Source organism: Prionailurus bengalensis, chromosome A1 (genome assembly GCF_016509475.1).
Source record: "Prionailurus bengalensis isolate Pbe53 chromosome A1, Fcat_Pben_1.1_paternal_pri, whole genome shotgun sequence".
Taxonomy (NCBI): domain Eukaryota; kingdom Metazoa; phylum Chordata; class Mammalia; order Carnivora; family Felidae; genus Prionailurus; species Prionailurus bengalensis.
Window position 1 is genome coordinate 199,160,626 of NC_057343.1, and position 27,494 is coordinate 199,188,119.

Sequence of the window (27,494 nt, forward strand, 5' to 3'; positions counted from 1 at the left end):
ATGTTGGTGCATTCATTTAATACAACATTATGCAGCTCTTTTAAAAGAATGAAGGAGAACTGAGTATTGCTATGGAAAGCTCTCCCAAATATTCCGAGTGTGAAAAACAAGCTACAGGAGAGGATACACATAGTAAGGTCTTTTGTATATATAAATCATTTTGAAATGCAATACATGTATAGGCTGCAATATGCACAAAATAATCTGTCCAGAAGAATATATAAGAAACCGTTGATGGTGGTTACCTTTGAGAAGAGGAGACTTTTCATTTTGTACCTTTCTGTACTGTTTGGTATTGTTTATCAAGTGCATGTATTACTTTTAGTTTTTAAGTGTTAACAGGAGTTCTGAGTGATGGGATTATAGGCCATTTTTTGTTTTCTTCTTTATACTCTTCTGTATTTAAGAAAACAAACAAACCAAAAATCCAATAAATGTTATTTTTTAAAAGTGATCTATGCCTGCTACAACCTAGTTTGTATTTCCCAATAACTTTTTGGTGCAGCTGGGCCAGGGACAGGATTTCACTTCCAGCAGGGGAGACATGGCCATTCTAATGAGTCATCTCAGCAGATGCCCCAGAGCCTGAAGAAGATAGGCTGGAGACGGCCCTGCAAGGGGCCGCAGTACCCCTGTGAGGCAGCGCAGACAGTAGAGGAGCTGTTCTGCGGGTGGCAGTGAGGGGGCCTGGTTTGGTGAAAGATGATGTCACAATGAAAGTTCTCTAGCTCTGAATTCACTTAAAGGTTTGTGAATTTAGGTATTCAAGAAGGGCCTTAAAGACACTCAGGGAGGAAAATGAACCCCCCCAAATAAGGAAACATATCAATCACAAAAGTCACACTTGTACACATAAGGGATCAGGTGGGGAGAGGAAAGCTGAAATAGCCAAGGATTTTAAGGCAACTGAACAGTTCAATACAAGTTAATGTTAAACATGTCACCTAATTAAAGTTTTTTTGGTTTTTTTTTTTTTAAATACATACCCACTTTGTCCTTTCAGATGATGTGCCATTTGAAGGTAATTCAGAGAAAACAAATATCCCAGGCAACAATTGCTAACATTAATTTTATGTCCCTGACTGAATGAAATATATATAAAAATCAGGGAAGCTGAATCCATAACCTAGACAGTGCCAATTTCTAGGCAGAGAATTTCAGAGTTCGAAGAAGCACTGACAGAATTCCAAGTTCGTTATCAAAGGTTCCCAGAACTTGTACGAACGATCCATACAAAATATCTACATTTTTACAATAGGAATGCAATTTGTAACCACATGGAGAAAAAAAGAAAAACATATTACTTTCGATACCAGTCAGACATAGCCTTAGTTAAGCCTACAGTACCTGAGATCCAATTGTATGGGTTATGTAGATGGGGGCAATTATAAATTGCCAGGTATTTGATACAGGAAAAAACTTCATTGACTGCCTTCATCCCTATATCGGTGATGATACCAGGATTTTCTACCACATCGGCCAAACCATACTTTACCAGATCTGCATTCGCCATTCTACCTAGAAAGAGAAATTAAAAAAAAGAGACAGAGAGAGAAATTCTTAAATGTCATGGAACGTTGCCAATTCTTTATTTTAACATCCAATATATCACTCTCTATGACCGTTCTGGGTCATCTATCCATCATGTATTCAGGTTGGAGTACAATTTTAGGTTAGGTAGTCTGTGCAAATACCATTTATATTGCAAAATAAAAATTTATATTAAAAGCCAAGGGATAGCTAGTAGAAACATATTATTTTCAATTGTTTAGGAAAGGAAAAAAAGCAAAAATTCTTAAAAGTAAAACAACATATTGTATTAGTTCACACTTACAGGGAAGTTTTAGTTTTATCTTTTGAAAAGAAAAATAAGATCTTTAATACGTAATTCTCTTTCACAGTAACAGGATCGTGTTTTTGGAGTCAGGTATGGCCACGTAGAAAAAAGTAAACTGGGAAATCAGACTCATTCTTAGCCCCTGTGGTATTGCTTAGTAAAGAGGTGCCCATCCCCAGAAAGTGGACTTCTAACTCAAATACACCCACTCCCTCTCCCACTGGGCTTTAGTGCCTCCTGTCATAGGCACAGACTGAGGGTCGGGGAGGTAGGGATTAGTAAAAGAGGATCCTCCTACTAGACTCCGGCAATGGAAATCATACCTCATTATTTGCCTTTTGTCCTCATTTCCCCCAGCTGCCTGCTCCTACTCTCTAAGATGGTCCACTTGACTACAAGCAATTTGAAGGAAAAAGGGAGCATGACTAGTTTACAGTTATAATTTCTGTGTCCAGCGTAGTGCTGGGATGCAGGCACTCTCATCAATGTCTCTCACAGTCCTTACTGCCATCTGACACAAAACACAAACAAAACTGTTGCTCTGATGAAGCTGCCCCGCATATGGCAGGGACTGACACCTTTAGCCCAGAACACATTTACAACTATTTACTCCAAGCTCTACCAATTTTACTCTCCACACAGGTCACGGTCTCTCTCCTACAGTCCCTGTTTTTGGTATTTTCTGGCATTTCTTGCAGAGTTTACCTTAACCCATCCTTTATAGTTTGAGCAATTTTCTTCAGCCTGCTTATAAAAACAGCAGGCTGTTTTCTTGTCCTTTGGACTTGAAACTTGTCTTCTCTCTAATGACTGGGTAAATCTTGAACTGGCTCTGTTCCCTGTCTGCATAAATGCTGCAACCTAACATGATAAACCCACCTGATGTTCACTCCTTTGAGGCCACCTCCTTCTTCTGGCTCTCAGGGTCTCCGGATTATCATACTCCCTCAAGCACCCTGATGATATCACCTAGAACTCATTTTTGTTTCCTTTTTCTTTAGCCCACAGGTCAGCTAAAAGTAAAAGCTACCATTCACTAAATGCTTTCTAAATGTCAGAGACTGTAACGATAAAACTGGTTTTATTACTGACTCCTCCAAACCATCTGAGGGAAAAGTGGGAAGTGGTCTTTCCTCCGCTGTAACAAATGGGAAAACATGGAATTAAGAAGTAACCTGCCCAAGGTCCCATCAGTTATGAGGCAGGTCTCTCCCCCGCTCTCCAAAGCCCCAGCACCAAAGATTACTCTATACTGCTTTGGTTTTTAAAGAGTTTTAGGTGACTTTTCTTATATTCTTAACATAGCATCTGCTTTTCAGCATATCCATATCCCCAACCTGGCACTGTCATTTCTGCCATAAATGTATGGGGCACAAAGGTGCTGTTTCCATTTAAGTTTTGCCAAGTCTTTGCAACAAAACAATGATACAAGTTTTACTAGAGGTGATGCCACCTCCACCTTCTGGAAAGATGCTTCAAAATCTAAATTACTGGAAGAGTGAGTTTAAGGGATGAAGTATACATTCCTTCCTAGACAGTCTGTTAGAGGCACCTGTCATCACCGTGAGACAGAGAATCCTAGGCTGTCTCTGGAGGAACGGAGGCAAGTATGTATATGGAGAAATGGGTGAACTGCAGCAAATATGAAGACAAGAATTGCTTACGAAAGGTCAAGACGAGACTTCTATCAAAGAGACTATGAAACAAGTTATACTGCAAAGCACAGTAGTAGTCAAAAGGTAAAGTGTATTTCTACTGAAGGTGCGTTAAGGGGAAAGAGATACCTACAGGGAAATAGCTGGTTATAAAGACAACTCTTGGGGGCACCTGGGTGGCTCAGTTGGTTAAACTCTCACAGTTTGTGAGTTTGAGCCCTGCATCAGGCTCTGCGCTGACAGCACGGAGTCGGCTTGGGATTCTCTCTCCCTTTCCCTCTGCCCCTCCCCTGCTTGCTCTCTTTCCCTCAAAATAAATAAAAATAAACTTAAAAAAAAATAATAAAGACAGCTCTTCAAGACTATCTTTCAGTGGACCTAAATTTGGCCATCTTGAAGATAGAAAATTTGTCAAGTTTTGAGCTTTGGAAAAGAGGAATAAATACAATTATAGAAAGAACACCAATTACCAAGTTAAAAATTGTGTTGGGTCACGCATAAGATATTGTAGAAACAACACACAGAATGGAACCAACCTCAATCAAAACTAGAAAAGTCTGAGATCAAATACATTCACTTCATATGAATTTAGCATTTTAAAGCTGTGTTGGTGAAAAGCCAATCTTTTTCAAAGTTATACACATTAAAAAGGATTCCCACGTTAAATTGGCAAGAAGATAAGGATTTGCTTTCTCAATCCTTCATATGGAATAATGAGCACCGCCACAAGGAAAAAGTGAACAAAACATTACTGTGACATCTGTTTGACCTAGATTGTCCTGACTAGAGGAACTGAGCCTTCTTATGTTCTACAACGCGAATTAGAGCCTGAGAAAAAATGCCATCTAGTATGATAGTGAGTAAAAAGACTTGTTATAAATTACATGGGGAAGAAACTAATTCTTGCAAAAATCAAAACATGCTGGTGGTAGAAATGATCTTGCATGTCTGATTAATGTCATGGGGAGAAAAGCTTGAATAATGAATTGACATGCATTCAAACCCAACTGAATGAGTTCCCAGTTGTAAATACATTCCAGAAAATGCTGTGAACAAGCCTTCCAACAGCGAGCATCATCAAATGAATACTGACCATTACGTGCTCACACTATCTGGGAAATCCAGAACCCCCAGCGGGCTTATTATGGAAATGAAGAGCATGGACAGGGAATGGAACCTCATCTGAGAGGACCATCAAAAGCTTCAAGAAGTGTGGCAGATCAAATTCAACAAATGGAACCAAGGATGATGTTCTGTGAAAAAAATGAAGCAGAATGGGAAAGAAACTTGGGCAGTAAAATGGAGACAATATCAAATGTAGGTAAGGACTTTTTTTTTTTGTATACTGTTAATCATATATTTTCCATAATATGCTAAATCAGAAGCAATATGGGAAAAAAAATCACTGACACTTCAAGTTGAAATTACAAGTTTCTTTTTCAAGAAGAGAGAGCACCTAAGATTTTAAGCTAATATTCAAGAAAATACAGCATATCTCAATTCAGGTTTCAGTTTGTCAAGTAAGTTCTCTACAGCAATTCCAGAGAATAAAAACAGTTGATTAAGTCTTACTCTGCAGCAAAAACTCATCTACATATCCCAGATGAAGTGTTTCAAACTGGGGGAACTCCAACTCTGCCATCTTTAGGGCAGAAAAGACGCCATCTTTGGTTAGGGAAGGCTGGATCCGAACTTCATGTAACCTATGAACAAAGAGATAAATATCAGAGTAAAACAAAAACCATCAGAATCAAAGGGTCTTCCTAACATAAGCCTCTGAAAGAAGTTCATCTTATTGAAGTGCCAAAGGCAAACAATTTCCCCCTCTTCTACTAACAAACATTAGGGATGTTTTATTTTTTAAGTTTTTAAAATTTATTTTGAGAGAGAGAGAGAGAGAGAGAGAGAGAGAGAGAGAGAGAGAGAGAGAGAATGAATCCCAAGAAGGCTCCACACTGTTAGTGGGGCTTGATCTCATGAACCACGAGATCGTGACCTGAGCCGAAATCAAAAGTGAGATGCATAACCGACTAAGCCACCCAGGCACACTGAGATGTTTCCTTCAAAGGAGCATTTTGCAAAGTGTGGGCACATCTTAGGCGGTACAACTGAAGTTACATTAATTAACAATGAATTATACAGTAAGAATCTTATATCCTTTCAAGGTGCTTTCTTTTTCTTTTAAAAAAAAATTCTCTTTAATGTTTATTTTTCAGACAGAGCACCAGTGGGGGAGGGGCAGAGAGAGCGGGAGACACAGAATCTGAAGCAGGCTCCAGGCTCTGAGCTGTTAGCACAGAGCTCGACGTGGGGCTCAAACCCATGAACAATAAATCAGACACTTAACCGACTGAACCACCCAGATGCCCCTCAAGGTGCTTTCTTAACCCTGGTTAAGTTAAAAGTCAGAATCTGCATCTGGTGTTATTTCTTTCACATCTTTTTTATGCTAGCTGTTAAAGTACCATTTTAACAAAGATTATAGTTCTATATTGGGTAACAAAACCTACTTAAAGTTAGAAACCATTTTTATTTATATTCTTAATATACTATTGATAGAGAGCAAGAGTTTTGTTTTTGAATAAATTTAAAAAATGGTTACCTCAATTTAAATAAAACAAAAGTAGAGGTAGACTTTTGATCTGTAGGAAACAGTTAAATGTGGCATAAACTGATGCAAAGAAAGATATGTTAAAAATATAAAAGTGTTACAAGTTCGGGACTCTTAAAAAGCTGATTTAAAATACTGATTTCTAAATAGCAAATACTGTCACCAACTAACTGAAATTATTCCAAAATCATATAGGTTGAAATACATGGTTCCCAAGAGAGCTGCAGAAACCAGTGCATCAATGCTGACTTCTGTTGGACTCTCAGGCACTTCCAGAATGTTGACTGCTCTTCTGAGGTGAGACCACACCCTTTCAGAGTTTGCTGGATCTGGAGTGCAGCTCGACTGGTCAGCAGTTATATATAACACAAGATTACCAATAAGTGACACCCTGATACTAATGTAAACAACTCCTTTGTATTTTAAATCAGGACAAGGCATAATCAAACTTCATACATACACTCCCCCAATTTTTGGAAAACCGGAAAAAAACGTAATTCTAAGACAAAAGGCAATGTGAAGAGGAAACATACCTACGAGCAGCAGTGATGATGAGGTAACCAAGATCTACTTCAAGAGCATTTTTGCAAGCTCCCAAAACAATAGTGTGCAAATTTCTAAAACCACCTAGTTAAGGGAGAAAATGAACAAAAACAGTATTTTGTTTGACCACAGCACTTTTAGTAAAGTATTTATACACACTTTTACACACTTCAGATGATAACTCTTTGGTTAAAAGTAAATCTAAGCTTGTCTTTCCATTCATATTAATATCTCAATATGAATTATGGCTACTAGTCATTTCCCAGAAAGAGATGAAAATGGATAGATACTGTCCTTCTGAAAAGACATTCTGACAGCATCAAAAAATTACTCCAAATTACTGAGGCATTTGAGAAAGGATTTTCAGAAAACCAGAAGTTCATAAGGAAACCATTAAAGAAGGGATCCTGCCTGACATTTTCTAGCCAAGGTTTGAACCTCCAATATAACATACAGAACAAGACCAGCAAGCACTTCCTTAATGTCAACTGGGTTTTTTTTCCCCATATTTTTGAAACTTGCAAATATAGAGCAAAAAAAGCACACAAATTATTAATGTATACAGCTCAATGAATTTTCTCAAGATTGACTTTCAACTTTTATGAATTAAAACCATACAGTATGTACTTCTGTATTTGGTTTCTTTTACTGAACATTTTGCTTATGAGATTCATCCAGATTGTTGCATATAGCGGTAGTTTATTCATTCACATTGCTGTGTAATATTCTTTTGCATGAAGATGTCACATTTTAATCATCCATGCTGTTGCTGATAGGCATCTGGGTTGTTCTCATTTGGAGGCTATTATGAACAGTGCTACTGTGAACAATTTTGGGTATGTCTCCTGATAATCATATGTATGCACTTCTGTTGTATTTGACACCAGGAATGCGACTGTTGATATGCATATAATCAACTTTAGTAGATATTATCAAACAGTATTTCCAGTGATTATATCAGTTTATACTCACCAGCGGTGTATGGAACACTATTGTCTTTTTCATGTCAGTCATGCTTAGGCATAGTCATTTTAGTGTTTGTGTATCACACTGTAATTTTATTTTTTGCATTTCCCTAATAGATTAATGACGTTTATTATTTTTTTCATGTTTATTGCCCATTTGGTTATCCCTTTTGTGAATTTTCTATTCAAGTTGCATCCCCATTTTCTGCCTTTTTCTCATTAATCTTAAGAGTACTTCATATATTCTAGATACAAGTCCTCTATCTGGTATCTGTATCGCTTTTCACTCTCTTAATCGTGCCTTTGATGAATGGAAAAAATCTTAATTTTAATATAGTACAGTTTACCAATTTTTTCTTCATGGTTATGTGCTTTTTGGTATCCTGTTTAATAATAAATCTTTGTCTACCTAAGGTCGAAAAGATATTCTCCTACGTTTTCTTTTACAAACTTTTGGTTTTTCACATTTGGATCTATGATTCATCTGGAATTAACTTTTGTGTGAGGTATGCTGACTCCTTAAGTGAAATATAAGGTAGAATCATTCTTAAACCCCCATTAGCAGAGAAAAGTCTGTTTCTCTCTCAGGATGTGGATACAAACTCTTAACTTTTGGCATCTCCCTCTAGGTCTTCTGATAAATGGTTTCACTGTGGTCTCCTTACCCCTGACTTTTTCCTGCTAGCTACAGCCATGCAGTAAAAATAATGCTGTTAATCTCGAGGGGGCCTGCTCCATCCCCTTTACACAATGTAATGAAGTCTACTTACGCCAGACTAGACTGACAAAATGCCTAAAAATGTAGTGCTTACTCATATTTTAACAGCATTAAGAATGTCAATTTGTTACCAATGGTACTTAATAATTTTCCACTTGTATTTCGAATATACAAAGTTAGATTTTTAGTTGTCAACTATTAATTACCTAACTAGCTGAATTTCTTACTATTTTTAGTGCAGTGAGATGTTTAACGTGGAGCACATTCCGTCACATATCATTATTTCAAAAACCATGAAAGGACCTAGAGAGTAAAATATATTTTTCTTTTCAAAGCCATCATCTGATGAACGGATCCAATATCCAAGTGATACACATGAAACCCTTTTATTTATTTTTTTTAAAGTTTATTTATTTATTTTGAGACAGAGAAGGAGGGAGGGACAGAGAGAGGGAAAATGAGAATCCCAAGCAGGCTGTGCACTACCAGCACAGAGCCCAACATGGGGCTCAATCCCACAAACCATGAGATCATGACCTGAGCTGAAATCAAGAGTCGGACGCCCAACTGACTGAACCACCCAGAAGCCCCAACATGAATGAAAGCATTTTATATACCATCAAGTAATAGACAAATGTCAGACACTATCATTACTAATGACTGAGTCCTTTTGTAGACCTAAGGTATACAAGTCAAAAAAACGTCTCTTATCACCAATGGACACTTGAAATCCCTATAAGTATCTCTCAGAAAAATTCCAAATACAACAGATGTATGATTAACTATAAGTATTAACAAGCCAGAAAACATGCATTACCACTGTACTATTTATCATGAGATGGTTGAACACAGCATAAAAAAAAAAAAAAAAAAAAAAGACTGCTATCCCATGCTCATGGTTATTCTCCATTACACACCAGACAGAAAAGGCAATTACTAACAAGCATTTTCTTTTAAAATGACTCACAAGAGAAGCTATAAAAGCGTAATAATTTTTTAAATGGATTTAAAAAGTATTCAGTAACTAAAGTAAAATGAGTACCTGATCTCCAACTGTCTTCAACTACGTGTTGGATAAGACCTCCAAGGAAAGGAACTCGAACCATTTCCAAATGTTCCAAGTTTCGGGCAGAGGCTAAGCCTGTTACTAAGGGGACATACTTCAAGGAGTTTGTGGGTCCTGGTGGGGGGAAAAAAACTTCAGTGGAATGATGTAAATTGCCTTAAAAATAAATTTTCAAACCAGCAGCTGAAATGAATTAACTTATGAATTCTATGTGTGAAACTGACAGCCAAGTAGTTGACTCTCTGTAACTTATACTTGTTAAAAATGAAAGTACGTATTAGCCTGTTAACCATATATTTATTCAGCATAAGGATTTCTCAGTAACACTGGAGAGACACTTAGTATTTTTTGTAAATCCCCTGAAGTCTCAATAGTTTTGAACTCAAAATAACTAAGGAGAGAAAGCCAAGTTGAAAATTTGATCCTTCACTCAAGTAAACAGCTGATCATAAATACCTCTCTAGGTGACCAGTATTGTATTAGATGTTATGAAGATCACAAGATATAGTCCAATCTATCAAAGAGCTTGTAAATGACATGGAGATGAAACCAACATGACTAATTATAAGGATAAAAAGGTGTAACATATCAACTACAAAAACAGGATCTGTTATACTATATGAAAAAGAAAAAATAAGAAGAAAAGGCAGGTGTATGGGAAAAGGCAGAAGTCGAAGGACGTACGCAGGTGGAAGGAAGTGTCTCCCTCAGGACAAGGAAACATAACACAGTGTAAAGGAAGACACTGAGGTGAAGGCTGGTATGGTTGCATAGGGGACAGGGAACAGGCAGGTCTGAAAATAAAAGAAGGTACATCTTGGAAAAGAGTCAAAAATAAAGATAACAAGAGGGGCCCTGGTTAGCACTTTAAAGCAAATACTTCCCACTTGATAATCTAGGGCAACAGAGTCACTGAAGGTTTCTGAACAGAAAAGCAGTACCAGACAAGCAGTGCTTTTTGCTTTACAGGAGATTAAGTCACAGTACTATTTACAAGCAGGATAGTTAGGAGACAAGAAACAAAGAAATCAGACGGAGATCTATTAAAACAATCCTACCGAAAGTAAAAAGAGCCTATAAAAATATGTAGAGACACTGTGCTGCTTTTTTTGTGTGTGTGTGTTTTTTTTTTTTTTTTTTTGCCAAGGTAAAACACAAATCACGTCTATGGACTTTAAAACAAAAAGTACATTTATTTTCACAAGGTAAGTAAGTTATAAAACATAAACAGTAATAGCATAGTATAATTCCATTTACAAATGTGGCTATGGGGTTTCCTTTAGGGTATTTCCGGAATAGCATATGCACAATTAACTCCACCACAACCATGTACCATTACCTGCACAGTTCCTCATGACGAAAGTTCGTAAACTGATGCAAAGAAAGTCTTTGAACGGCTGTGGTTTGGTGAGTCTTACCCATTTCATATAAAGGTGCCTTAGCATCGGGATACAAGGAATTTCAGGAACATTCACCCCTAAAAACATATACCAAAAAAAAAAAAAAATCACTAAAAAACTGTATTCTGTTTGTATTCTGCCTGTGTAAAAGTGTAAGGTTCTGCTTTTCAAGTTGACAATTTGTCCTTCATGGATATTTTTAACAAAACAAACTACCTAATTAAATTCTATCAAGTTTGGCTTATTTAAAACAGGCTTGTAAAGAACAATTTAAGCAAACCGTAAGTGTACTACTTTGTTCTACTTTCTTATTTCTTTAGAAAAGGCAAATGGGAAGATGAGATTTTAAAAGTATTTCCACATTTTATACACATGAATCTTTGTCATAAGTCTACAACTCTTCTGGGACTCACATACCCAAGAAACGTAAAATGCAAATAAGTTACTGAAAACAAAATTATGTGGAAGGAATACACAACAATATTCTTTGATGTCAATGCCCACCATCCCGCCAGTGAGAAAACTAAATGTCTCAGGACATAGACGGGCTAGCTGGCTTCAAATATTGTGGTTTCTGGATGATATCCAGAGACAGACATTAAAGTTGTTTCTACCAATGAATGAGCCTTAAGGACTTGGAACTGTGTGGCAGGAGCCAGTCAGTATGACTCTGGGAAAGTGAGAAACCCATCAGTCATTTACTTTACTATTTCAAACTGATAAAGGTACTTTATCCTTCTGATCTGTAAGTGGCTTAACACTAGGAATCATACCTGCAAAGGACCCTGGCTGAAAGGGAGGTAAAGGGGCAGGAAAAGCCAAGACACATGAAAGAAGAAAGACAGGTAACTTGTAAGTTCTAAATGGAAGGAAGTGGATCAAGGAAACTGCCCAACAACTAAACCCTGCAGGCTCGTGAAAAGCTAAGGAAGTGACACAAGTCTTTGAGAGAAATCCGAGGACACGGTGAGAGAGCATTTAACAAGCAGCAGCTGGCAAAACCAGTTTAATACGACTTTGCATTCAAGTTGCTAGAAGCCCTGCTAGAGAAGGCAGAATCAAGAGTACGTGAACGGTAGTTTCTGTGAAGGCTAAATTCCATAGGATGCTCCAGTATCAGGATTAGTCCTGCCATCCGGCCCTCCCCAAAAAGCAGTTACCTTTAGCCTGGAACTACGCATATACACTGTATGGCAGCAGACAGGAAGTAAAATAGGGGATGAGACCAAAGGAAGAAAGGCAGAGGAAACGAAGTACAGACCGTGACTCAAGATGCAGAATTTACAAAGGTATGTTTAGCACCTACCAAGATGGTGGCAATTCTAATTAGGAATCTCAAAGTAGCAAGGGTGAGACAGATCTAGACTACACTGCGATATCCTGTGCCCAATCCACGTTTTGCCCCAGATCCATTCTATAAACAAAGGACAGTTACGGGTCCTCCCCTGAATGTGCATTAATTTACTGTACACATTTGTATCACCATCACAGTGTTAAACTGCTGAATTAATCAAATGAATTAATGCACTTCAACAAAATTTACCAACCACTTATATCTGCAATGAACAATGACAGGAATTACGGAAAATATAAAGTTATAAAAACAGTTTCTGACTTTACAGAGCCTATGTTATAAACTGCAGATATCACAGAATCTTTGTATCTAAAAATCCAATCCCAAACTAGATATCCTAAGTGCCTAATCAGAAGCACTCCTTGATCTTGTAAATAAAAGGCTGCTAGAGAGCTTTCCTCTTATGCCACAATTGTGCACGTAAGTCCTATTTAAGACCTACTTCTGTTAAAAAAAAAATAATAATCATAGTAATTTTTTTAAAAATGGGGGAGGGGTGTGGGGATGCCTGGGTGGCTCAGTTGGTTAAGCCTCTGACTTTGGGTCAGGTCATGATCACACAGTTCATGAGTTCAAGCCCCCACACTGGGCTCCGGGCTGACAGCTCAGAGCCTGGAGCCTGCTTCAGGTTCTGTGTCTCCCTCTCTCTGCCTCTCCCCTGCTTGCGCGCGCGCGCACACACACACACTCTCTCTAAAATAAGTAAACGTTTAAAAAAAAAAAAAAAAAGACCTACTTCTTACCATCCCTGCTACACTCCCTGCACCACCTCACCCAGTTTCAGAAATTTCTAGTTCTTAAACCATGACCAATACTCAGAATAATGCTTAGAGCAGAACAGATACTCAATAGGTGTATTTTTTAAAAAATATTTAATAAACATTAAAAGTCTAAGGTAACAGGAGTCCTCCCAAAATCCTTTCCATAATGTAAGCCAAAGGTAACAAATTTGGGGAAACATTTGCCCTTATTATTAGGTTGAAATTATTGTGATATAATTTTATCAACTATGTGGATGGAGGATGCACACTACAATCACTGCAAATAAGGTGCCTTTGGAAAAAAAGCACCCTATTTCCCATTTCTCAGGGAAGAAGAGAAGTGGCAGAATTTTCCATTGGCTCTGGGTTGAACATAGGAGAATTTGTTCTAGAGCTGAGGTGTATAAAAAAGGAGCCTGTAGCTGCATGTAGCTATTTGACAAATGAACGTAAGATAAAAATTCAGTTTTTCTGTTTCACTAGCCATAGTGGGCACATGGGATAGTACAAACATAAGACATTTCCATCATCACAGGAAGCCGTATTGGAGAAATCTCTGAAGGGCTGAACTAGGACCGAAAGGGCAGGGAACAAGGGCAGGATTCTGGCTCATTGAATAAAACAAGACAAAAAACAAAACCTACCAACTTTCAAAACTGCTCAAACCATCTTCAAAAAGGGAACAGACTGGTTGTGAGGCAGTATTTCTCTCACTCCCCAGCCCACCTAGGGCTCTTTAATGGGAAATATAAATTTGTGTACAAGCATTTCTCTGGCCATCATCAATCAACAGAGCCATTTCTAAAATTCTCATTAGTCCCTTTCAGTGACTATTCAATTATAGGACATTCAAGGAGTCACAGGTGACCCAAGAGACATGTACTCACCAACTAAATGTAAAGTTTGAATTTTGGCTCCTATAGGAATTTTCAGTTTATTTTCAGGAGGAATTGGAAACGCTCCATTACGATTACGAAACTTCCCCAAAATATGAACATGCGGCATATATGTCCATATAGATTCTACCAACTCCAAATGAGAAGTTTCCACACCCTAGAAAATAATGCCAAGCAAGCATAAGAAAGGCTATTAATTTAGCATCAAAAGCGTCTATTTCTGTATCATAATATACTAAGTATGCAATGGGACTTGAATTTTGTTATGGATGAAATCTGGATGTGAGGGAACATGTTCTTTCATTCTCTGATATATTATTTCATCAATCAGTTGATGTCACCAGGTACACTCACCACTAAGTTTGGGCATGCCTGCAAAGCTTCCAGAACTCCTGGAATGCTAAAAGCCTCATGCCCCCGTACCCTTCGCCTCTCAAGGTATCTAGGGTGAAGGCCATATAGCTGTTCGACGTCTGGCATCTTCTTCAATAGTGTGAGAAAACTGGAATCTGTGAAGCCTGAGAAATTCAGAAGTATTTAGAGGCAAGTTCACCTTTCTGTTCGTGAACATTTACTAGTCACTTCTAATTTTTATCAAAAGTTAACCAAAGGTGTCATTTTAAAAATTTTGTAAGACTGACACTACAGCTGAACAAATGGTTAAACAGAAAACATATTCCTTAAGCAAAAGAGGACATGTGTCAGAAACCCCACTTATCCTGAGTTAATATCTTACAGAGCTAAGGCTTTTTATCACTGCCTTGGTGGTGTTTAAGGCACAGAAATCTTCGACTAGGAACAACACACTTTTAACCTGGATAACTTGCACCTATTACTGGACTGGTGGCTGTGGAAGGACCACCTACCTGATCAGCACCGCCGCCCCCCTCCCCTCCCCCACCAACCCAAAGGTACTCTCTGGTCCAGAGAACCTCTAGGGCTCTGCAGAGCACACAACTAAAAAATGAGTAAGATGTGAGGAAGCTCCCAGTTCTAACCTAAATCCCAACAAACCAGGTTCTCTTGGTCTATCCATTTCCTAATAATTACTCTATCCTGTGTTTATCACTCCCTGGACATTTTGGAAAAATGACATTCTGAAAACTGAAAATGAATTGAAGTTGAAATGACATTCTGAAAAATGAAAATTTCATTTCTGAAAAAGACAAATGCAAGTTAGCTAAGAGTATCTAAGTGAACCAAACTGAAAGGATGCTGAGCTCACAGAAAGCTATTTATCTGGGAGGCTGACTGTGTTCCATCCACCAGATGGGAACAGTAAGGCAGATTACTTCCACCACTGCAGGGGTTTTGGTATGGTAAGTAGGGAGACAGTCGATACTTCATTATCTGGGATGTTTTGTCTATAATGGAGGTTGTCAGAGAGTCACTTGTCTGCTCACTAACGACAGCTAAAATTATTAATTCTCAAGAACATAAATGAAGCCCCAAATCACTAAGTCTTACATGAGTTGTTCTATTTGCACAGGGCTGGTGCAGATGATTGTGTTAACTTTCGAATCACAAAACTGAAGAGTTAAGAAGAGACCTCAAGGATCACTTGGTCTGATTACAATAACAGCTCTTGCAAAGCAACCTTCACTAACTGAACCAATCAATGTGCTAACCATTCTATACTCTCTCACCTACTCTCACAACCCCCCAAAAAGGTAAATGCCCCACTTATGAATGAAAAAAATGAACTTGAAAGAATTGAAAAGCTACCATGTGGGAGAGCCGGAATTCAAAACCAGGTGTGACCACTGCCAATGCCCATCCTCTTTTGTCACATACTTACTACACATTGTCTCTCGTTAAAAAATCGGTAACCTTCTACCTTTACAGAGATGGACAATCCAAAGAACTTGCATATGTAAACCATAAAAACCATGGTTATCGTTACTACATAGAAAATTAGGGCTTAAATTCTAGGTTTAAACTAATGCCAGGGTGGCATTAGTAAGCAAAGTTAAAGAGATCTTATTCTAGGCTACAGACTGTCTGCTTCAATCCTCTTTTACAGTCACTGCAGGAATGGGAAGCTTTGGGCTCACAGTTATTTATCACAGTCTGAAAGAAATCAGCAAAGATTCTCTTCTAATTTGATAAGGGACAGAGATGTTAATGCGAAGACTGCATCACATGGGATTCTGCTATCTCGCCTGATACAGTACATTAATCCCATTGCCAGAATTCCTGCTGACCTAACCTCTGTTAAAGCAAATCTAACATAAGGAATGACAGTCATTTTCACACTGCCCTCATTTTTTGTCTTTCCTGCTATAACTGATCACTCTTTGGAAAACAATGAGCTCTTTTCCCTCAGAATGGTTTCTTTGAAGTATTTGAGGACAACTGTGGTTTGCCTCCCACTGAGCTAAGTTCTAGCCTTGGGTCTTTGCAATGTTCTTCACAAAAAGGTATATACTGATAACTAGCTCTGGCCAAAGGATAAGAGCTACCAGTTGACTGATGATCTTTTTGAAAGGATACAGCCCCCCAAAGTGTATAATATTCCTGTATTGCAGAGATAGTCTGCCCTATTCTACTTCACTTCTGTCAAGGCTCCCCCACCCCACCCTCATCACATCTTCAAAATATCAGAATTGGGATAATGCTAATAAAATGTGGTTCAACAAGACATTTAAAATTGCTACATAGCAGTAACTCAAAGGCACTAATAAATGGATTGGTGTTAACTGAAAAGAAGCCTTGACTGGCCCTTAATTTTAATTCTTCCCTTTCAGATGTGCTCTACTTAACTAAAGTCATCAACTTTCTTATCTGGTCTCTACCTGAGGTCTGTTTTGTGGTCAGGCCACTAACTCTGAAATCTTCACCTGTAAGGCAAATTATGCCTTGAGAATCTCTAAGACCTAGCATAGTCTCAAGGGCTAAAGAAATGAAAGCTCCAGAAGTGCAAATTTCTGTGGCCTGCTGGAGCAGCTTTACAAAAACTGATTAATATTTGTTTAACCAGAGGATGCCATTAAGGGGTATAGAAAAACTATGAAAACCTGCATCGTAGAACAACAGACATTTTGTCTAATATAACAGACATATATTGAATTAACAGCTAAATAAGTATTCTCCAATCATATACTTGTGGAACAGGTTGATATAGCTCCTTAAGGAACTAAAACTGCAAAGCCTCAAGCAAAACACATTTTATCAACCCAAACCAACCTAAGCAATTTAGATAAGATTCTGCCTCCCTACCTACGAGGTGATTTAGATTACCTATCTTAAGACAAATAATGTTTGATGGGAATATTATTAGTTTCTAGTAGGACTCCAAGGTACCTTACAGGCTAAATCCACTTACCACTTGGCATGTATTCCCACCACCGCCCTGCACAGAGATCCACAACCCTCACCACTCTCAGATATAGGGTCACTGCTTCTTTTAGCTTCCTGGAAAGACATTCCATACACATGATATCCTGCAGAGGGAGGTACCTTTGTGAGAGAAAGAAACTCATATTTATCAAGTGGATAAGTACTTCCTCTCACCAACAGGTTACTTTTTTTCCTTCTCCAACCCCTCAAATAAGACTTTAGGAATATTTACAGGGTTTTAAGATTAACATGCACTTAAAGCTTTTCACTAAAAACAGAGGAGTCCGCAAATACTCAAGCATCCAAATAAAGCACTGAGATCCCTCCAAAGGGTGTTTGCTAAAACTTGCCTTTCTCCTTTTAAGTCTTCACAAAACAAGAAAATCTCAAGGAAAAAAAAAAAAAAGAAGAAAAAAGATTTCAGTGCATCTCCAGGCCTCACGATAAGGGAACATGAACAAGATCAGAGAGAACTAATCAATATGAACATGGCCAATATAAGTTTATAGCTTTTACAGAATCCATTTCCTGTAGTAGCTAAAAAAAATTCCTCTATGCTCCCTCAACACCACCCAGAAACTCTACGATTTTCTCCATCAACAATATGTATACTAAGTTTACAGTATACCATTTTTTTCCTATATCTTTTTACCTTTTAGATCACACTCTGATAAAAGTATTGCATAAGCATTAAATGAGAACACCTCATCTCAACTACAATTTCCTCTTTTCCAACTTCCCCTGCTATCTCTTCCTTCCTGAAACTTTTCAACTAACCTCTACTTTTGTTGTTTTCAGTAATAGCAATATGCATTTTGAAAGATCAAAAAATTTCATCTTTCTTCCTGAACACCTCTCCATGCACACCTAGATGATGATGATGATTTTTTTTTTTTTTTTTTTTTTTTTAAGTAAAGTGGCACCTGGGTGGCTCAGCTGGTTAAGTGTCCGATTCTTGATTTTAGTGCAGGCCATGATCTCATGGTTCATGGGTTTGAGCCCCATATCGGGCTCCGTGCTGGCCGTGGGGAACCTGCTTAGGATTCTCTCTCTCTCTCTCTCTGTCTGCCCCTACCCTGCTTGCTCTCTCTCTAAATTAATTAATTAATAAAAAAAAAAAAAAAAAAAGGTAAAAACAGAGGCTCAGTCAGTTTAGCTTCTCTTGGTTTCGGCTCAGGTCATGTAATGGGTTCATGTAATGGAGCCCCAAGCAGGTTCTGCTTGGGATTCTCTCTCTGCCCCTTCCCCCCTTCTCTCTCAAAATCAATAAGTAAAAATTATTGAAAATTTTTAAAAAGGTAGAAACTACCCTTTATTGAGCTCACATTATGTCACAGACACTGTACCGTAGTCACTGTTTCACGACTTTACAAAGTAGCTTGTTCTTCATTTGCCCTCCCCCAACCTTTTTCTTTCTTTCTCTGCTAGACTGGGTTCCCTATAACTCTGGCTAGCAGTTGATTTTGGCCAAAGTACATGATAGGCAAAGGCTTTCTGCTATCGCTAGTCGCCTAGTTGAACTCTTCACCCCTTATGAACCTCTCTCAATCGTCCCTTCATTAAATGAGCTTCAAATTCTGAGACTGAGTGTATGTACCCTGTTTCCTGCTAGAACTCCCACTGATACAGGAGGTGCTATTTTACAAGTGGGAAAACAAACTCACAAAAGTTAACCTGCAAAAAGTCAACAGCTAGGAAAGAGGAAGGAAGAGCAGGGATGTCAACACAGTTGGGTTTGACTCTAATTCCTAAAAATTAAGCTAATTCTAAAAAAAAAGTCTAAGTGTGTCTGCTGAGTATTTCTCTGCTCCATTTTTTTTCCACCTCTGGACTCTCCCGCTTCCCTTCTAAACTCTTTAAAGAGAATAAAATCGGGACGCCTGGGTGGCGCAGTCGGTTAAGCGTCCGACTTCAGCCAGGTCACGATCTCGCGGTCCGTGGGTTTGAGCCTCGCGTCGGGCTCTGGGCTGATGGCTCAGAGCCTGGAGCCTGTTTCCGATTCTGTGTCTCCCTCTCTCTCTGCCCCTCCCCCGTTCATGCTCTGTCTCTCTCTGTCCCAAAAATAAATAAACGTTGAAAAAAAAAATTTTTTTTTAAAAAAGAGAATAAAATCAAACCTTATTTTACACACTTACACACACGCGCGTGCGCACACACGCGCGTGCGCGCGCACACACACACACACACACACACACATTACAGCTAACTTACAGCCTCCAAAACTCAGATATAAGTAGGATAATTTTCAGAAATGACAGGACTCCACGTTTTATAAACAATGAAAAATACTCAATTTGTTTTCTGAATCAAGTTACACACTAAAGAATTTTTGCCTCAAATCACTGATTGTTATCCAAAGCTATGCCTAAATAAATATTACAATCCCTTTAAATACACATAAATCAGTGATCACATGAAGATTACATCATATTTGCCCTCAGGAAAAAAAATGTATTAGAAGAGATGTGACACTTGATTCCATTTCTTCCATTTGAATAGTCTTTTCAAACTGCAAAATGTTATCTGATTCATTCTCAACTTAAAATATGGTCCAATTCTTTTATATGTCCTGCCATTATTCAACAAATATCTAACACATATTCCTAGAAACAATTTTACCTATGCTTTCTTCCAGGATTTTAGCAATGTTATTATTTAACTCACTGATGCCTTTAGGATTTGTTGTCAGATAAGGGAGAGAAGAACATACTTTCATTACTTTCTCCAAATGGTTTTTGGGTTATGACATCATCACTGAAGAATCGACTCAGCTCTTCCTCACTGATATGAATACCAAGTTTATCATAAACTAGATCTGAATATATATTTGAATCCATATATATACCTATATATATAACATATATACATATATATATTACCCAACTATCTGTGATTTATTTCTCTAGTACCAAATCTTCAATTATTGTATATTTTAGATTATATATGTACATATCGCAGGGTTAGGCTCTTTTTCTGAAGAAACTTCAGACATCTTTCTGCCAAATGAACTTTAGCATCCTTCTGTTACATTATAAAAATTCTGTTATTCTGGGTTACCTATTCCCAGACAGAAGTGAACTGACAAAACTACAGTGTCACACAACAATCTGTGGAAGATAAAGAATAATACAAATTCATGTCAGAAAAGAAAAATAAGGTACCTGTGGTTCCCTACAGTAGTTCTGCTATCATTATTTTAAAACTTCTCGGGGTGCCTGGGTGGCTCAGTCGGTTGAGCAGCCGACTTCAGCTCAAGTCATGATCTCACAGTTCGTGGGTTTGAGCCCTGGGTCGGGCTCTGTGCTGACAGCTCAGAGCCTGGAGCCTGCTTCCATTCTGTGTCTCCCTCTCTCTCTGCCCCTCCCTCTCTCTCTGCCCCTCCCTCTCTCTCTGCCCCTCCCCTCCCCTGCTTGCACTCTCTCTCTCTCAAAAATAAATAAACATTAAAAAATTAAAAAAAAAAACTTCTTAATCGGCAAATATTCGGTAATTTTTAAAAATTCAAAACATTTCTAAGAACTCCATGTATGGAAACTTCCTCAAGGTAAATAAAACAATGGAAAATCCAAATGCTTGGAAAACTCCATTGCAATTTTTAAGGAAAAAAACTGGAAGCAATCCAGATGTCAAACCACAAGGGAGAAGTTAATTATCATGTCATAGTCAATGACTAAGATGCTAATTAGGAAGACCCCGTCGCAATATGAAAAAGGCAGAACACAACATAACCGCTAATGCTCACTAAGCGCTTATGCTATGCAGTGTGCTGAGTGCTTTAAAAGCATCAGCTCACTGAATGCTTACAGTAACATCTTTATTGATCGCTGGTCCGAGGCAAGTAAATCAAAGACTCATGATTCACACTCAGGTCTCCAACTGCAGAGACAAGGTGTATTAGGGTTGTTTATCTGAATGAACAGTGACTGACAGAAGCAAGCAGGGGAAACTGGAATGACAGGTTTTTGTTTTCACTTCTTTGTTGTTAAAATGCAGTCTGGAAAATAACATAATCAAAAAATCTGTTTTTGAAAAAAACTTTACCACAAAACAACTTTAATGTGTGCACTGCATATAGTAACGATGGGTATTATTTCATGAAACTTTTATTTCAATCACTTACATATATGTGCATAATGAAGAAAATGTTTCTCACTGTGGTTTGTAGTCAAAAAAGTCAGAAACACTGCCTTATGTTGTACACACATGGTACTGTAATAACAAAAGTCAACAAATCAGTCAATAAGAATTCCCAGAAGTCTGGAATGTTAACATAGTCTAGAGAATGGATGTCCAACAGAACTTATCGCAACAAAAGTTATCTCTATCGTTAATGTCTACGCTGTCCTACACAGTAGCTACAAGACACATAGGGCCGATGTAACTGAGGAATTGGAGTTTTAATTTGATTTCATTTAAATTTAAATGCCATATGTAGCTAGTGACTACATAGAGAGTGCAGCTCCAGAATTTGCCCCTACTTATACATTCTAGGTGGGTAAAAATCAACCAAACAAAATCTTACCTAAAAATATGACAAAGCACTTCATGTGAAAGTTGATTCATATAATCCTTTGTTTCATCGGATATGGTTTCCTCAGGGATTTCATTATTCATGAGACATGTTTTAACACTTTTCTTTCGTGGACCCATTGCTATGTTATCTCCAGTATCAAAGAGCAAATCTTCCCTCTTGGTTACTTGACTGCAAAGCACCTGAAAGCAAGCAGAGAATAGAGTAGACTAAATAAAGCACACCAAACCCAAACTCAGAAATTATCCCTATAAAACAGACTTTCGTAAAACCATGCTTACTTGAAAAGAGAAAGAAGGGTACCCACAGACCACATTCAAATTAATAAAAACATTACACAAAACCCACAGAACATCTTTTTCTGAAGAGCAGCAGAGAATATAAAAAATGCATTATTTAGAACAAGCAAAAATAATTCAAGGAATCAGGATTCTACATTCTATTCTGTACTCTGTTCCTTCCTAGCTAATTCACTCAGTCTCCCCAAGCATCAATTTCTTCCACTGTAAGCTAAGATCATTAAACTAGGTTAACAAAACTCCTTCCAATTACAGAGCTCCCAACCCTAGGACCATCCCTCACACAGAAGGTACAAGAGGACTGTTGGGCTCTAGTCCTGGATCTGCCAAACTACTTCTATGAACTTGAGTCACCTTTTAAATTCTTCATTTTCCCCCCTATAAAGTCAGGGGATTAGACTCCACAAGCAGGTCCCAGAACCCTTCATAAATCTGATAAAAATTACAGACCTTCTGCTCAAAATCTAAACACTGTTTATGTGCAATTTCAGAGAGAGAACAAAACCACCCTTTTCCTCTCCTGTAAACATTAAGGAGCAAAGGTTAATTCACTTTTGTGTCAAATGCATGTTTCGCTTGTTTTTAAAATAAGCTTTGGGGTGTGCCTGGGTGGATCAGTCGGTTAAGCGTCAGACTTCGGCTCAGGTCATGATCTCAGTTCGTGGGTTCAAGCCCCACGTTGGGCTCTGCACTGATGGTGTGGAGCCTGCTTTTGATCTTCTGTCTTCCTCTCTCTCTCTGCCCCTGCCCCACTTGAGCTCACACACGTGCTCTTTCTCCCTCTCTCTCAAAATAAATAAAAATTTATAAAATAAAAATAAAATAAACTTTAGTAAACGAAGAGAGGGGAGGAGGGAGGAAAAGGAGAGGATGGGGGGGGGGGGCGGGAGGACAAATTAAAGTCAGATGAGCAAGCACCCAGAGGTTTGTTTTATTTTGCTGACCAGGATAAGAGGGAAACATGTGAAAATAGTGTCCTTTAAATAGCATTATCAATTATCATTGGTAACATTCTCAAAAATGTCCTGGACTCGAACTCCGAGAACTCTAGATCACAGCCTAACCTTCGTCATGCCACAGTGATGCACAGAAGTGCAGTTCCAAATCAGCGGATCTCTAGTAACTGCTCCGCTTTGTGCACCACCTTCTCCTTTTCCCTAATTGTAATCCTTTACTATTAAAACTTGCTAAAGTGGACTGCATGCTTCTATTTTCCTACAAGGTAGACTCATTAAAAGCTTAACCTTTTCCTGATGACCTGAGCTTATCAATAGGATTCCGTGATGCCTCTCCTCAGGGACTATGCAAGTCTGTGGGGTTCTTGGGGACCCTTTGCTCTACCAGTAAATGGGAGCAAACTACAAGGCTAAGCGAATCCTCAAGATTTCTTGTGCCTGTGTGTGTTCTGGTCTCTTCCCTCACAGACAGGTCACCTGTAATTTCTGGCAGTTAGCAGCGTGCTTGCTCCCCTAGCATTACACACACACACACACACACACACACACACACACACACACACACACCTACCTCTAATCCCTCTCTAATTTGTTGCCTCTTCAGCCATGGCCTAGGAAACCAGAACAACATGTCTTTACAATTGTGTGGATGAGTATCAACAGGCAGCTGGCAGTACAGACCTAAGGGATCTAAGGGATTCCGCAGAGTAGGAGCATGAGCTACCATGCTCTCAATTCATGACATCTCTTTTGCTTTCTCAAAAGCTTATTTGTATGTTGACCATCCCATTTTGGCTAACAGACCTCTGGAGACAGAAAAGTTTGTACTGAGAACTGCCCACAAAAAAAAGTTATAAATACACTCGTCTGTTTCTATCACTGCCCAACTTTTCCTATTCACTGCCCCCTCTCCGGCAAAATGAACCTTTCCATCTCACGACAGCGCTGAAACTGCTCTAAGGTTATTTTGATCTCCTCATCATGAAATCCCACAGGCTCTCTTCCGTGCTCCCCTCACCTGACCCATCTGTAGTATGGGCCAGTGCTGACCACTGCGTCTACGAAAACTTCTCATCATGTGACTACTTCTCCCCAAAGTAATACTCTCTTGATCATCTTTATTCCTGCATGACCACTCCTCAGTCTCCTTTGCCAATTCACCCTAGAATCCTCTTCTCCCAGAGGCAACTGTATCCATTCTTGGGGCTTCCTCTACTACAAATACAGTTAAAACAAACAAACAAACAAAAGTATTCTAGTTGCTATCCCTCCTGAGCTCTAACCTTTACTTCCTCTGCTTATGAGAAACCTTCATCTCAGGATCTTGAACATCCTTCAAAAATATTATGCCCAACCTGAACTCTCTCCACAACTACAACCACCCCCCAACCCAAAACATGTTCAGTCACTCACACACACACACACACCTGCTTTCCCTACTCTAGTTTACCAGATGCTCAAATGAGAAACCTTGAAATCAGTCTCAAATACTGCTCTAGCAACCACGCCTGCGGGCCTTCAGGCCTCTATCAATCCTCACCTGGCCGACTGCAATGGCTTCCTCAATGATCTCCTTGGAGCCTGGAGCAAAGCCTACCACACAGCACGCCCACAGTAAGTAATTTGCTGAATAAATGCTTAACGTATCATACTCCACGTTGAAAGCAGAAGGAGCTTTTTAAAACATTCTTCTGATTGCATATTAAGTGGAAAAAGCAAGATGTAGGTTATGCAGAAAGTATGACCTTATTTGCATAAGAGAAAAAGGACAAATATGCTTGTGTTTGCATGGGACATTTCTGGAAGGTCCCACAACAAAATAATAACAGTGGTTACCCCTGGGGAGAACAGAGGGTTAGGAAAGGAGGAAGAGATTTTTACTTTCCATATATTCTTCTCCATTATTTGAAAATTTAATTTGTTTTGTATATTATACCTCTTAAACAACAAAAACACCCAAATCAGCCTGCAAGGAATCCTAGTTTGCATAGGATAAAATATTTCCCATCAAGTCTCACAGCACCTTCCCAGTCTTATCTTTCAATCCTTAGCCCTTGTTCCTCAGGACACTCGCTCCAGCCACACCAATGTCCTCAGGGCCCCCAAACATTCATCTTTCATTCCCAATTAGCTATTAACTCTGACTAGCTGTCCTTGCCTCCCCATTTTTTGCCTAAAACACCACTAACCTGCTTTCAAAATCTAGCTTAAAGGTTAAGTCCTTTGTGAAAACTTCTACTCACCTCCTCTTTTGAGCTCCCTGTGACACTCAGCATATGCTTCTCCTATAAAAACTTGTGTAGTATTTTCTTGGCCACGATTCTGCCAAGAAAAGAATCTCAAATCTCCCACTTCTAGGTGAAGACAAGTCTTTGCTCACAATAAATCCTCAAATATCTGATGTATGAACATCCATCATTCTTTCCATTATTACAGAGGCATCCAGTAGCTTCAAGGCTGCTAAGAACCATTTCATGGTCCTATGAGCACTCTGTTTGCTATGGCAGCACTCAATGATCTTAGCAACGAGCTTCTAACCCTGACAAAAATGCAGTCCAATTTTAATCCATAGGATTAAACACAAAAGAAACAGCTATCTGCACCTACAAATGCCTCAAGGAGACTATTAACCAGTTTCAACCAACCCAACCATGGATGAATTTCCCAGCTAGTATATTTTAGCACATGCTTCACTTTTAAGGATCTGGACAACTCTAACCTTTCATGAATACCCGTTCTTGATTTTCATCCTTTAAGCACAAATCTTTCGTAGCCTTCCTCCCCCCCTTTTTTTTCTCTACCAAATCCACACCACTAGCAATTTATACCCTTCTTATGATTCCACCTTTTGCTGTTCCCTATTATTTTGCAAGCTGTGATTTTGTGGGAATCAGGTTTAGTAGCCTCAGTGCACAACCTGCACTTGAAGTTTTAAACGAAACAGACTGCACCTTAACTTTGAGTTTATAGAAGTTCACTTGTTTAGAACTCAGAAAAAAATACTCACAGGTATGATTTCATACATTATGCAGAGATCAGGTGCCCAGCAAGCCCACAAAAACCTATTTAACTTATAGTATGCGTTAACACTAACTACTGAAGGGCCTAAATTAGCAGCACTAACAACATTTTAGGTGAAATTATGTACATCATTTTCCATATCGTGCCTAGAGTTGAAGACTTAGTCATGCAGCTACCTACTTGACAGCAGGTGGAGTAATGACTCCCCTGCCTTAAGCCTCTGGTGGGGGACCCAGGAAGATGAACACTAGGGTAAAAGATAAGATCTCCATCCTACATCCAGGGGCTTAACAGTCAGGACCCACAGCCAGAGGAAAGCCATCAGTCCTCTCCTCCTCCAAGTAGGTGCCCCTAGAAATATCCAGGAGATAAAAAGATTCCTCATTAAAGGACTCATTTATTTTGAGTACTATCACCACTCCAACTCTACAGAGGACAAAATTATTTCAATGAAGGTTGGCCTCATCTTGCATTTCAGTGAAATACTAGCCAGGCTATGCTGAGAGAAACAGAGGCCTGGTATCCCTGTATGAGAAGAAAACACCATGCAAGACCAGCAAAATCCAAGTGATGATGCTGTCTCTCTTGTGGGTGCACTCTCTCTTCTTAATAGCTTTTCTTTTAGTGGGACGAGGGATAAAAGCAAGTGAGAATAGAAAACTGGACTTCCACGTCTTGGGTTTCCTCCTACCCCTATATCCAACATATCGTCATTTGCCATTTGAGAAACTCAACGAGGTAGGAAAGGTGCAAAGCAGAAGCAGGTTAAACGGAAAAGAGGAAAGGAGGGAAAATCCTATTATCAACAGTAGGTAAAGATGAAGCAATGATGCGGGCCTAGCAGAGGAGTCACAGAGGGTAAGGGAGAGGGAAGTATAAGTAACAGGTGAGTAACCATATGTGAAGAATATATTTTGCAGCACCAGGTGTTATTTCTAGGGTTAGCAAGTTCTGGAGGCTCAGACTTTAAAATGTTATTCTGACAGAAGTACAAAATCCCAGAATGTCAAAGCTGAAGGGGCCCTCAGAGACCACCTGGTCATGCAGTTCTTAACTTTTTGTGGGTCACAAACCCTTCTGGGACTATGGTGAAAGCTGCACATCTTCTCCCCAAGAGGAAAATAAAACATACCCAGACTTGTGCATGATGAATTTCATATGCAATCTCGGGGACTTCACAGACACATCAAAGCTCATCCAGAGGTCTTTACCTAAGACTAGCTCCCTCAATTTTCAGATGGACAAACAGAACCAGGGAAGAGAAGTCAGTGGCCCCAGAATATGTATTAAGTGTCAGGATTCAGGCTGAGATTCGGACTTCCCAGCCTACACTACACCTACATCAAGTCAGGCTCCGTACCTCGGCTGTTTCTCTGCACTCCAGAGCCTGGCCACTGCTCTGAGATGGGCTTCTGGACGCTCTGACAGAAATGCTGCTGACCGCACCCTCCTCCACAAATCAGGGTTTGTGGTCCTTCTAATGTAGGCTCCCACTCAACAGCCCTCAGCAGTCCTGGGGATGCTATATTCTGTGGCTGGCTG

At 39.0% G+C, this 27,494-nt stretch overlaps 1 protein-coding gene across 8 annotated transcripts in view; it reads right to left on the reverse strand.

The window, feature by feature from the left end:
• Window positions 1-27,494, reverse strand: part of FBXO38 (F-box protein 38) — a 56,376-nt gene that overhangs the window by 25,864 nt on the left and 3,018 nt on the right. For 3 of the 8 annotated variants that reach the window (XM_043598455.1, XM_043598433.1, XM_043598407.1), the window contains exons 1-10: window positions 26,133-26,298; window positions 21,668-21,858; window positions 17,132-17,265; window positions 14,161-14,324; window positions 13,798-13,963; window positions 10,735-10,872; window positions 9,372-9,509; window positions 6,637-6,730; window positions 5,065-5,195; window positions 1,348-1,518 (exon numbers count right to left, since the gene is read on the reverse strand). In XM_043598455.1, coding sequence (XP_043454390.1) covers window positions 1,348-1,518; window positions 5,065-5,195; window positions 6,637-6,730; window positions 9,372-9,509; window positions 10,735-10,872; window positions 13,798-13,963; window positions 14,161-14,324; window positions 17,132-17,265; window positions 21,668-21,795 — 1,264 coding nt within the window. In that variant the 5' untranslated portion in view covers window positions 21,796-21,858; window positions 26,133-26,298. Of the gene's footprint in view, window positions 1-1,347; window positions 1,519-5,064; window positions 5,196-6,636; window positions 6,731-9,371; window positions 9,510-10,734; window positions 10,873-13,797; window positions 13,964-14,160; window positions 14,325-17,131; window positions 17,266-21,265; window positions 21,355-21,667; window positions 21,859-26,132; window positions 26,299-27,494 lie in introns of those variants that run through there. The other 5 variants (XM_043598452.1, XM_043598424.1, XM_043598400.1 and 2 more) reach the window with 3 other exon arrangements.